Source organism: Hordeum vulgare, chromosome 4H (genome assembly GCF_904849725.1).
Source record: "Hordeum vulgare subsp. vulgare chromosome 4H, MorexV3_pseudomolecules_assembly, whole genome shotgun sequence".
Taxonomy (NCBI): domain Eukaryota; kingdom Viridiplantae; phylum Streptophyta; class Magnoliopsida; order Poales; family Poaceae; genus Hordeum; species Hordeum vulgare.
Window position 1 is genome coordinate 408,619,801 of NC_058521.1, and position 13,637 is coordinate 408,633,437.

General features: G+C 41.7%; 1 protein-coding gene across 1 annotated transcript; it reads right to left on the reverse strand.

Annotated features, from left to right (window-relative positions):
- Nucleotides 1-3,956: 3,956 nt before the first annotated feature.
- Nucleotides 3,957-8,549, reverse strand: LOC123448758 (mitochondrial import receptor subunit TOM40-1-like). Its single transcript, XM_045125754.1, has 11 exons — nt 8,207-8,549; nt 7,156-7,237; nt 6,969-7,068; nt 6,788-6,883; nt 6,660-6,710; nt 6,500-6,565; nt 5,568-5,669; nt 4,945-5,013; nt 4,780-4,863; nt 4,468-4,563; nt 3,957-4,358 (listed from the first exon to the last, which is right to left on the reverse strand). Exons 1-11 carry the CDS (start codon nt 8,412-8,414, stop codon nt 4,302-4,304), a joined length of 1,011 nt encoding a protein of 336 aa, XP_044981689.1. The 5' UTR covers nt 8,415-8,549; the 3' UTR covers nt 3,957-4,301.
- Nucleotides 8,550-13,637: the final 5,088 nt, after the last annotated feature.

Below are 13,637 nucleotides of genomic sequence, written 5' to 3' on the forward strand. Positions count from 1 at the left end.
GTAACGCTTCCGCTTAGAGATCTTCAAAGGTATGAAGATGCTCTACAACCTCTCTCGTTGCTGGTTTATCCTAGATAGATCATGGTATGTTGTAGGAAATTTTTTGAATTACTACTACGTTACCCATCAACTTGTTGAAGGCACTGGTGGCACTGCTAATATTGAAGGGCTTCACATTCCATCTGATCTAGACCGGGCAAGACTCATTGGCTCTTTTAGACGCCCTCAGCCCAGTGTCACTGACACTGAAGCCACTATGAATGTATTGCCACAACATAGAAGGGAGCGAGCCATGAATGATCAAGAACTTCTAATTTCTCTCACTGAGAAGCAGCGCCGACATCATGAGTTGACGCGGCAACAAATGCATGCACTGGTAACTCATATCAATCACACTCGCAACATCTCCAACAAGAACTCTTTTGTTGCACATGAGAACTCCATGCGTTCTTGGAAGACATTATCTCTGTTGGCTCCACACGAAGATCTTCGTGAGGATGTCTTTGATGAACGCTTCAAATTTGGCGTCCATCCTCCTCATACGGATAAATGGCGCAAGCCGCCATCCCTCAAAGACAGTGACTTCTCTTCATCAACGGAATCCGTTCATGAAAATCTTGCCCGTGATGATGCTGAAGACGTCACTTCCCTTCCTACACCAACGGCTTGCATCGTCACTACACCAACTCAGCCTGCACCAACCTCCAACGACCCAACTCCAGCAAAGTCTTCACGCCGTGGGGACGAGTAGTGCCCAATATCTTCGACATTTTGGTCATTAGATGACAAAGGGGGAGAAGCATTGGTTGATAGCATTCGAACGGGTCTATATGGGCTGGGTGCTACTTTTTTGTTAAGTTTACAACTCTCGTTCTAAACAGTTGTGCTTTTGGGTTGTAAAACTTAAGTCCTGATGAACGTCTGCACATTCCTTGCTTATCGGAACTTTGGTGCTATTTCGTTTCATATCATATGCATCCAAAGTCATTCAGCACATGCCCATTTTTCATTATGCATTTCCTTATCTTCATGATTATCTTCAAATGCATAGTGATTGGATTCCAAGATATATGGGGATATCTCCACTAACTACAACCTGCCATGTGCTTTTGCATTCAAAGCAAAATCTTCATAAGCACATCTTCGGAGAGGGCTCTCTATATCCTGCAATCATAATCTTCAAGTATTTATCTTCACATATGTTTATCCTCGTTGAAAACTTCAACCAGTTTGTCATCAATCACCAAAAAGGGGGAGATTGTAAGTGCATCTAGTGCCACCCTTTGTTGGTTTTGGAGTATTGAAGACAAACGTGGTTCAGGGACTAATGTGTTTGTGAGAGTTCACAGTATAACACAGATAGAAGTCCCTCGAGATTCGGTTTAACCGTTGAAGACGACCCCCAAAAATGTCTGAATACATTGATGATGGTCGAAGCCATTGGTGGTGTGCGCAGATAATCGCTTGAAGATAATGAAACATGAAGACGAAGTATTTTGTTGTTTTGTTTCTTATTTTCCGAGTCATAGGAACCAATGTACTGTTAAGTGGGTCGATGTGATCGAAGTCATATGTTGATGTTGATGTGTGTGTGTCTTTCAAATCCGACCGTTGGAACACATGTCGGTTGGCCAATGACCCAAGGTCATTCCGGTCATATCAAGTAGGGTTGCATGTTGGCTATAAATAGCCCACCCCCTCCATCATAAGTTGGTGGCTACTCACAGCTGATACGGCTGTTATCGTTTTGGAGCAACCCACCTCGAAGACATTGAGAAAGAGAACTATCATGCGTGGATAAACCCAAACACCTAGAGCTAGAGCGTTTGAGCATTACCGAAGTCATTTTGTTCTGAGAGAACTGAAGACTTGTTACACTTGAAGGTTGTGGTCTTCCACACGGTTAGGCGTCGTGGTCTAGTGCATCCAAGAGTCATTGTGGATTGCCGGGTGACCATGGTCTAGATCATTCCAAGAGTCATTGTGGATTGACGGGTGACCAAGTTTGTACAGGTTTCAGAAGTCTCCCCTGAAGACTTACCTGAGTAATTGGGCGTTGTCTGAGAGACTCGGCTCAAGGGGATCAAGGTGAAGACGAGGTCTAAGCCTCCCCAACCAGATGTAAAGTTGTGATAGCAATTGGAACTGGTCCAACAAATCATGTGTTTTCGTCAAGGTACTAGTTCTATCTTTCACTCTCTTTACTTACTGTACTATGAAGCCATTGCTTGATCATCTCATCCCAAAGACATTCTCTAAAGACATTCTCTAGTGTTGTTGATCTTCACAGTACCTAAGTTTATCATTGATATATCTTAATGTGCATGATGAGTATGCTCTATATGATTGGATGTCTTCGTATTGCATAGATCCTTGATAATTATCCCTACCTGATCCTTAACTTCGAATACATTTACAGTTTCGAAGCTTTTCATAAAAATCGCTTATTCACCCCCCCCCCTCTGGTCGATAACTAGCACTTTTAGATGCAAGTCGTCATCTTCATCCACATGTTTCGTGCATCACCTCCTTCCTCCCAAGGCCCTTTCTTAATGACCCTCTCCTTGAACGCCCGAACTACGTCCCCCTTGAACTTCCACCACTTTGTTCTACCGACTTGGGCATGCTTGTCCCGCTGGACCCGAATCTGAAAGTGGAAGTCAGCAACCAGAAGCTTATGCTCAGGGACAACACTCTCTCCATGTATCACCTTACAATCTAGGCACGCACGCGTGTCTTCTCTTCTTGAGAGGGTGAAATCAATCTGGCTAGAGTATTGACCACTACTGTAAGTCACTAGATATGATTCTCTCTTCTTAAAAAGGGCGTTAGCTATGATCATGTCGTAGGCTAGCGCAAAGCTTAAGACATCTTCTCCTTCGTGATTCCTCATGCCATAGCCATATCCCCCATGCACCCCTTCAAAACGTTTGTTAGATGTGCCCACGTGACCATTGAGGTCTCCTCCTATGAAGAGTCTCTCGCCAATCCGTACACTCCTAACTATGTCCTACAGGCCTTCCGAGAACTCCCTCTTGGTGTTTTCATTATGCCTACTTGTGAAACATACGCGTTGATAACGTTGAGAACTAAGTCCCCAACTATCAATTTGACAAGGATAATCCGGTCCCCACGTCACTTAGCGTCTACCACTTCATTCTTGAGGCTCTTGCTGCTGATCAAGATGCCTACTCCATCTCTTTTTGCAACCGTCCCCGTGTACCACAGCTTAAAGTCGATACCCTCCACTACCTTCGCCTTCTGTCCCCTCCATTTGGTCTCTTGGACGCAAAGGATATCGATGCCTCTCCTCATCGTTGTATCAACTACCTCCCGAAGCTTACCTGTAAGAAACCCTACGTTCCAGCTACCTAAGCAAATCCTTCTAGACTCGGCTAGCTTGACATCACACTTGGATTTCGATATGGTGCGTCGCTGAGAGGATTACGCCTCAACAAAAATCTTTTGGGTTCCATCTCTATAAGAGTGCGTGAGTTTTGACGTTGGCTCACCAAACCTATCACAACCCTCCTCATTTAGCAGGACTTGGGACCAACCATGTTGAGACAACATAGGCAAAGTTTGACATGCACAATACTAAATATATAAATACAAAGTACTACATAAAATCTAAATAAAATATGAAAAATCATTTAATGACAAATCTAATACAATTTGATAGTGTATATTGATATATTTCTCTACAAATTTGACAAGGTTTGACTTTCAAGGAAAATAGTAATCTTCATATTTTGAAACAAAGGGGGCAAAGGAATTACGACAACCCAACAATGCAGCGAAACACGCCCAGCCCTTCTAGTAATGTAAGAATCAAGATCGACCGGGCACCCAAAGAATGCAACTACTCCTATGTGAGATCAATTCGAGCAAAAAAGACCTCGGCAGCCGTGCATTTAAGAAGATATAAGTGATATGAGAGCCACCATAACACCAGATTGCAAATGAACTCTCAATGTATAATCTGTAGCTTTGTGGAGGACAATCATTTCACAGAAGCCTATTGCTGGGAACCTAAGGGTCAAAAAATCTCCAACAGCCAAAGAGAACATTATTACAACAACGTTTCAGCTTGTTCAACAAAAAATCATGGACGCCCAAATGCCCATGCTATCTAAAGCAGCTGAAATGAGACAGCCGCAAGTACACCGAAAAAGCCTGAGCGCTTGAGGAGCGAATCTGCAGGTCCCGACCACTTGAACCGAGACCATATGGTAAACCTGCACTTATAACGAACTGAGGAGACATCTGTAGTACTCTCACAGTGATTGCTGTGAGCATATCTACTCTCCTACAGTCATTCCAAAACCAAACTTGTAGTTCTTCTTTGGATGGTCAATCTGTGACACAAAACACAAGTTCAGAAGATAGTAATCAGAAAATATTAGGACATTCATTTTTATCGGAACAGGCATACTACAGCTCGTAATTTCATTGGAGCTGTCATACCTCTGCAGATAGAAGAAAGTTGACACCCATGTTCAGTCTCTCCTCCAAGTATGCAGCAACGACACCATTTGAGTCAATTTTGCCCCTTAGACGGCACTGTAATAGAATGCGATCAGAAACTTAAGCTAACAAAAAGAAATTTCAGAAAAAACGGCACCACACTGGTGAGAGTACATGGTTTTATACTGCTGGTGCATATATCCATTGGCAGAAACAAGACCAGGCAGATAAATAACCCAGTTAAGGCTAATTAATGCATTGCTACATAATATAAAATGTCAAATACTCATATGTGCTGTAATGGACACTGACCTGTCTAAGGATATAATCATAACCAACACTGGAAGTCACATCTCTGGACATGTGGTTATACATAAAGTCAGTAGCAAGAGACACCTGCACTTCGGCATACTTACAAGTTAGAACCTGGTTAAAATAGCATGCAAATAATTCATGTTCGTAATAGTAGTGTCTAACCTTTTCAGAAACTTTTTGGACATAACTTAACGCAACAATACCAGTGCTAGCAACCTGTAGAGTACCCACCTGCAATGTCGTAAACGATATGTTCAGCCTGCAGTCCTATAGTAGCTTCATTTGCTATGCATATCTCATAGTAAATCGATTCTCTACACATAACATGAGTGAATATTCAAGCAATGTGAACAAAGCTTAGTCGGCTAGGCAGAAATGTGCCTTTTAGAGTGATTGATTAAAGGAAAAAAACTCTGCTCTCTTATTTCTACTCGATACGGTAAGATGTGCATGGAAATAGCCTGTCTTCATTTCCGTTAAACATAGACTATTAAACCAAACCACAATCTGAATTGAAAATTTGACTAACTGACACATTTTACTTGTGATTTGATGAAAAAACCACACCTTCTGTCATTGACAAGTGGCTCCAGACCCAACATGCAAGCGACATAAAGGCATGGGATTTTGTCAAAGCCAAACAAAAAAGTGAGATTTCTTCAAATCCCTCCCCAAATTAACCCTTTATACCAACAATAAATGGACGGGCTAGTAAACTTAAGTCTCTCATGCAAAAGTTCAACCTAGGCGCCATCCAAACAGCAAAGACTTATGAAGTTCCTTACCATTTTATCTGTATTGTAGCGAGAATTAAATCCAATTCCTGACTTCCTTTGCTGACCAAGCCAGAATATCTCTGTTCCCATCGACAAATTTGGCGTAACACTCTGGAACACCGAAAAATTGTTAATCACCAGAATATCACGTTGTGAACACAAAGAGTAGATAAAGAACATGTACTTGCCCACTTCATCACAAACCAACTCTCATATGTGCAGCAAAGTTATTTAGTAATTAATGTAAAATATGTTTGCCCCTAACAAAGTTTAGAGCCGATTCTAAGCATAAGTTGAGTCCATTGAAAAATGTAAACATCACTACTACAAATTATTGCTGTGATCCTAGTAGAAAGCAACAAAATGCACAAATCTTACAGTGGAACACTGAAAAATGTAAACATCACAGGTACAAATTATTGATGTATTTCCATCAGATATCAGATAGCAAAAAATGCATAAATCTTACAGTAGCCAAGTTATTTTTTTAATTCTCAACAAACTTAATACTGCAATATTCTATAGCCTGTTATACGAAAGTGTAGTTTGTTTCAAGCTCAAGGTTCAACAGAACCACAACATTAACCAGATAACACATGGTCAGGGAACAAGATACTCCCTCCGTCCGGAAATACTTGTCCTAAAGATGAATGTATCTAGACTTATTTTAGTTATAGATACATCCATTATATCCATTTCTAGGACAAGTATTTCCGGACGGAGGGAGTATAAAAGATGCTCAAAAGATAGCAAAGGGCAAAAACTGAATATAAACACATCAACAGAAATCCATGAACTTCTCTGCAGAATTTAAACAGTCAAGGAACAAATAGACAACTACAGAGAAGCCCAAATATACTTGTATTCCTTTTTTGTTTCCATTGGGTGATACAAGTAGAGTATGACGACGTTAAGCCAAACTAGGACACAATGATCTTTACCTGGATATAATTTGCCCCATAGAACGCATTATTTCCAATTTGAAACTGTGCTCGGTAGTCTGTGCCCTATATAAATGTGTAAAGTGTTAACAGAAGGTAGTAGCTGGATAGAAGCACAAAATAAGAGCACATATATGCTTGAAACACACATATAGCTTACCTTGTAGTCAAAGTTGAACATCCCTTGAGAGTAATGAGGCTCGCTAGTAAGCTGAAAAACAGGAAACCATCAGCCAAAAAAAGAGTAAAATAGAAGTAATCAAACAGAAAAATATCAGATTCAACTACCTGCGCATTTATTTTCAGCGCGAGATTCTCTGTCAGATCACATTTCACACGAGCATTCAGCCTTCCATCAGTCATCAACCTTCCGATAAGCATTAACTAAGGAAAATTCCATAGAGAGTTAAAAACAGAGTTCATAAATACGAGATGCCACAGAATAATATCAAATGCGACGACAACAAACCTTTGGATCTAAAAAGTTGGCACCAAATTCATACTGTGATGTTGGGACTTTTATAACATCAGCTGACTGAGATGGAACTTCCAGGGAGCCCATAAGGACACTGTTGAAGATATCAGAAATAAGTTGTCGGCATACATCATAAATAAGACAAAAAAGAAGTATCACCAACATTTTGCATTTGTCTCACCTATGGCTAAGAGCAAACTTCTGGGTTAACATCTTTGTAAAATCAAACCTCAAACCTTCAAAAAGTTCAGGCTTCAAAGACACTGCAAATTGAGCATGTCAGTAAATCCCATGAAAGAAAGATCAAGAGCCAAACTGCATATACAGCAAGCAGGTAGCCAGGTAGATAAACACCAAATGAGCAAAGCAAACAATTAACTTCACTTACAAGTTTAAAATTGCACATTTAGTTATGTAATATTCAAAGAATTATGAAGGCCTAAATAAAGCCCATGATGGCCAAAATGTCACATCAAATGCATCTCTCTTGCCAATTAGTAAGGTTAAACTGAGGATGGGAAATGTTACGGTATTGACTTTGTTCACAGCTGTATTATTACTAGATTTCTCGCAGAAATATTTTCATAATCTCACAATTTGCAGTTTTTTACCTACCTGTCATAAAAACTAACTGTCGAAGTTGAAAGTCTGAGACAGACCATATCCATGTGCAAAGCGTCATACATTCTTGAACAAAAGGAATAAATTTTGGATAGTAGAGGCATGAATTATTGAGATATTGCTTCATTCCCTAAATCATAACACTATGTTACACTAGCTAACGATGATATCTAGAGAAGTACAGTGAACATTATGTTAAGCACCGTATGATCCCTTTGTTAACTCTAAATTCTGTATGATATATATCAACATGACTAGGTTACTCTGCTTAAGGATCCTTTTAGAAGAAGTGGGATACGTTGTGCAAGTTCTGGAGTACAACTGTTGCATCAAAGTAGTGCTTTGGTCGTAATCTCGGATGGATTAAACTTGGCTACTCTAGCTTTGGATCCTAACAGCACATCACAAAAACACTTACAGATTACAGCAACATGATAATAATCCACGTCAAGCAACCGAATCGCGACCAAGGAAAGGATTATGGCGCAACTTCATAGCCAACAACAAGAGCACACACGTATACATCAAGTGAAAGTTTAGGAATGCTGCAGCAGTTCACACAAAATGGCAGTTCGAAATAAAACTAAAAAACAGAGGGGAAAGGGACGAACTGAGGGCCTCGCGCTGGATCTCCTCGTACGGCACGGGGCAAGGTAGGTTGAGGTAGTCCACCTTCTCCTCCTTCTTATCATCCCCATCCGACTTCGGAGGGAGGATGCCGGCGAGCCCATGCCCATACGGCGGCGCTGCCCCGTGTGGTTGCGCTGGAGAAGGCGGTGGCGGCGCTGCGTCGGAGGCGGCGGAGGCGGCGGATCCCATGGCGGCGAAACCCTAGTAGGTTAGGGGTTATGGGGTGGGCTTTGGCCTTTGGGAGGTTCTCGTCTTCCACCACGCAAGACGCAACTGAGGAGGTGGATCTGTTTCAGGGGGCCACCTGACTTTGCTCTTTCTACTAGTACTGCAGATCGGCGGGCTCTTCTGAGTTTTTAAAGGAGTAAAATTCATCAATAGTCACTGAAATCGTTCTCCGCGTGCAAAAATGTCATTTAATTCAGAAAATGTATTGTTTGCGTTGATAAATTTGTTCCCCATCTACACATACGGTCACCACGGACGTTTTCGTTCGTATTTTGCTTGTATGGCGTCGTCTTAATCATCGTACGCTGCCATGTCATCGTTTTAAGGACCGCGACAGACCCTTCGACGGGATGTGAGAATGCGTCCATATTAACTATCTTATAATCTGTGAGAAGAATGATGAAAAGAGAAAGAGTATCATATGATCCAATGCATTACAAGTACGAATTAATGCATTACAAGCATCCAAAACTCTCAGATGAAAATTACAATAAGCAAGTAAGGATCAATCCTTGAAGATGTCAAACATGGATGTCTTGCTCGTTGGGTAGCCATGAGTCCAGCTTGAACCATTTATAGTGCTTCTCCTCTTAGCTACCTTTTTTCTTTTCTTGATCAATTCTATTTTCTTTTGCAGCAGCTGCCTTTGCTGCTGCTTGAGCTTTCTTCTCCTCTTGTGCCTTCCTTTTCTCCTCTGCCATTTGTACCTTTCTTTGTTGTGTTAGAAGCTTCTTCTGTTCTGCCGTTTCTTTCTTTCTCTGTAATTTCTCTGTATCTTTAGCCTTCTTCTCTTGTGCTTTCTTCTCTGCATGTTGTAGCTTCTTCACGACTTCTGCTTCTTTCCTCTCTTTAAATTGCCTTAATTTCTCTTGCTTCATTTGTTGTGCTTTTTGGGCAATACTGCTTCCAACTGATGGACCAGAACCAACAAATTCTCTTGCGGTACTAATGAAAGTACTTTCTGGTAATGGCCCTGGGTGAGTTCTTGGTTGACTAGGAGGTGGGAGCTGCAACAATTTAGTCATGGCATAATTTAGTGGTGGCATAATTTCCAGTACACAAAAACGAGTACTCTAACTACATAAATTCCTGAATATTGGGAACGTACAGTGTCCATCATCTCTTTCAACATGGTCTCCTCCAAGTTTGTGTATGTGGCTCTCTCCTCAAGTTGTCGTTGCAGCATATACTCCTTATCACCATGAATTGGACCCTAACAATATTTACAATTACTACACATAAAAAGCAACATAATTGTAATTAACAGGCAAACTGAAATTACTTTAGTGTACCTGAGTAATCACAGGTTTCGTCTCCTCATCTGACTCAGCTACCACTGTTTTGCCCCTCTTCCTAGGTTGCTTCTTTGGTGGCATACCAGATATATAAGATTTGCATCCACCTTTGTTGTGCCCTGCAAGACCATAGTGTCTACAATGAATAATGACTCCATGCTTTGATAGTTTGACCCCTCCCCTCTTGCTTGTTTTTTTTCAGGCTATTTTCTTCTGTTCTTCTTTTTCCTCCCAACTTTCTTTTCATACTTTGAGGGGTCAATGTTAGGGCAGTTGACAATCTGGTTCCACTCTGTCATGTCTCTAAATGGCATCAACATGTGAGCATAAGCCCTTTTGTAACTCCCAACTGAGTAGCAAAACAAAATCCAGTGGATTAAGTCTTGCTTCTCTCATACATGCAACTGCATGATGGCATGGAATGCCAGTTAAATTCCACCTTTGACAGCTATATGAAGCAAGAACAGATCCTTCTTCATAGTACTCATAAAACCAGTCCCAGTTGTTTGTACCTTCAATGCCCACAACAACAAATGCAAATGGGAAGATGCAGTCATTTGGGTCAACTCCAACAGTAGTTAACAAAATACCCCCACTGTTGGTCTTCAGGTGGAATCCATCCAGACAAATCACTGGCATGCACCCTTCCATGAAGCCCCTTTTGACTGCATCAAAGCTGAAATAGCACTACTCAAACCTACCCTGGCCATTGACACCAAGATAGAAAGTACTTCCTGGATTTTCTCTCCTAAGCTCACTTGCAAAGTCCCAGAGCTTGTTGTATTGTGCATCTTCATCTCCATATATTAAGTTCTGAGCTAACTTCCGTACTCTTTCAAGCTTTGATGTAGAGACCTTCATGCACCAATCCTTCTGCACTAGCCTTCCTAATTTTTTTAAACTGACGTTCTCATCTGCTCTAACTGTCTCAATGTACTTCTCTGAGATAAATTTGTAACTAAAACCACTGATTTTGCACTTCTTTGCACAAGTGTGCACATCAACTAGTCTCTTTATCACGAAGCACTTGCTTCTATTGTCATAAGATGCCCACAAGTACCAGGGGTAACCTTCCCCACACCTAGCAGCAAGTCTCTACTGGTCATTTGTTGGCATGTGCAAAGACACTCTATTTTTGCAGTTGTACTCTTTGATAGCCCTTCTCAGCAAATTAACTGAGTCAAACACCTGGCCCACTTTGAAAGTTGGATTCAACATGTCCTCTGGTGCAAATGTTTTGAACTTCAACCTTAATTCCTCATCATCTGAATCAGGCAACCTGCAGGTCCTCTTGTTCTAATTTCTCATCAGTTTCTGCAATTTTCTTCCCTTTAAGATCACGTGCACCTGCAACAGAACCATCATACAAATCATCATCATCTTCTGATATAAGGACAGTAAAACTGAGCCTAAACCGAGGCCTCTCACGTAATCAGTTTTCTCAGCCGTCCACTATCCTGATCTAGCCCTTTTCGTCCGTTGGATGCACATGTAGCGCATCTTTCCTACAAAATGGGTCTGTTGTCTTGGGGCAGCTACTCCCGTGGCTTGTTCCGACGCCTCTGGTTGATTGGGCCATGTAGCCCTTCTAGCAAGCAGCAAGGGAAAGCAAGGCCCATCAGTTGGATCACGAAGGGACACGGACTTCCGCTTCAGTCGTGTTATTCCTCGCTTCCTACCGATGCCCTTTCGTGTCCACAATTCAGACACCATGGTGGCGACTTGCCCGGCGGCGGCTCCTCTCCAATCTCCATCGGCCTCCACTTTGGCCCTCCGCCTTCCCCAACAGAAGATAGCACGCGATGGAGGCAATTGTGGCTGCACTCACGCCCCTGTTCCTCGGCCATCTGAGTGGCCTTCATGGATTGATTGTCTGGTGGCAGCGTGGTGTTGTTGGTTTGCTAGGAATTCGCCATTGTTTCATCAATTCGTGGAGCATCAGTGGCCATCGGTCCGCCCCTTCTGCTCCTGCATATCTGCAGTATAAACAATTCCACCGTGTGTTCTTTCCGCTCCTATCTTCTTCATCCTCGTTCATTTGGTTCCTCCGATCTGAAGATTGCTCAACAAGACAGATGGTTGGGATCTCTTTTTGTTCAAAAATTGTGTTCCTGTTGTGTTTGCAGGATCAATTGATACGCAAGATTACAACAATTTTAATTTTACTCTGGATCCAGCCCACGCTCGCGATCTAGATGAGGCGGGGGCCGCTCGATCCATTCGACGCGAGGCCAATCCATCAGCGAGATAAATGGAGGGATGCGGGTGATGCAAGCCGACCTTCATCTGACCGAAACTGTTCTGCTCATATTTGAAGGCCATAATAATTCTTCGGTTACTCTACACAAATTCATGGCGGGGGATGTCCTATCCTTTCCGCTGCCTCACGGTACAAATAAGTCCTTCCCTACAACTCTTCACACATCCTTTCCACTCCCGCAACAAAACATCCTTCAGCATGATGCTCGGCTAGGTGACTAGGTCCCCTATACTTCCTTCCCCAGTTCATGTAGGTTTCCTTCTTCCACCAAATAATTACGTTATACCGATTTCCTCTCAATCCAACTTGTGCATATAGGTGACATATATGCCGGTTGTAATCAATTGACATGGGCATATCTTTGAGATTTTTAATCGAATTTTTCATATTTTTTACTTCAGCAACTCATAATCTCATATGGCTTCTGAGCAGGTAATTACTCCACACATAATCCTCTCATATTTTACCGTCCATGGTTTTATGCCCCATGATTGCTCAGATCACTTGTGCATACAGTGCTCACCAATCGATGCAGAGAAGGTCTCACCTGCTGATGCAAGGAAGTTCATACGCTGTTTTTCAAGCGAGGAGTCAAGCACTCTTGTGTTTTGTATAGCAATTTATGGCAGTAGAGGGAGCCATGGTGAGGGATGGTGGAGGTGCGGTACAATTTTGTTCTGCTATGTATATAAGCTATGTCCGTCCCTCAATACCATGTCAACTGGCCATGCTTCTCCACGAGTCTGCTATGTCTGCATCTATTTTTCCTCCTGTTACCTATTCCATCTAATCAGTCCTACTCATCCTAAATCTGTTTTATCGTTTCTCTTTTTGCTGCAGGTTATGTGATATTGTTTGGGGACTTTTCGAGGCTGGTTCTAGAATTTTATTGGAAGAGATATTGATGAGTTAACTATTTGCAATGGCAATCAGGTTAGTTAACATGGAGTGCTAAGAGAAGATGAATTTCCTGACCACTGTATAATGTAGTATGTAGGAGAGTGGCAAGGCCGACACATACCTTAGCTATTAGGTGTGAGCTACATCTCCATTCTATAATATATTTTTTCCTCTTCTTTGGTAAGGTATTTTACTATTAGGCCAACAAGAAGCGTGAGCTGCACATTGTGAGCACTGAGTGCAGTCGATGAGCTCGCCGTCTGTTGCAATTCCGTTGTTGAACATGTATGGTGACCTTAATATATACCACACAAACTACATCATGATTGGTCTCTGCCCTTGGAAGCCCTTGGAAAGTCATCACACGATGCATCTCATCTATCTTTAGCATCAACATAGCAAGATACATAAATCCCCATACCATATTTTCTCTAATCTAATTCATTTAATCTTAAGAATTTTGTAGGGCATCGACGAAAAGGATTTCCCACTTCATATTGAATCCATAACCATTCAGATTTATGTTCAACAATGTATGCCACTGCAGTTCAATTTTTGCAGCTTTTAAATTTGTGTACACAAGTTGTTTGACGTAAGTCCAACGAGGCTGCAGATCATTATTATTGAATTAATATATGGATGACTTTCTTTACATATTTCTAAATTTTGGAGTTGAAGTAGTTCCTCAAGGACTGACTAATTCATAGTTTTCTCATTCAGGTCTAGAAT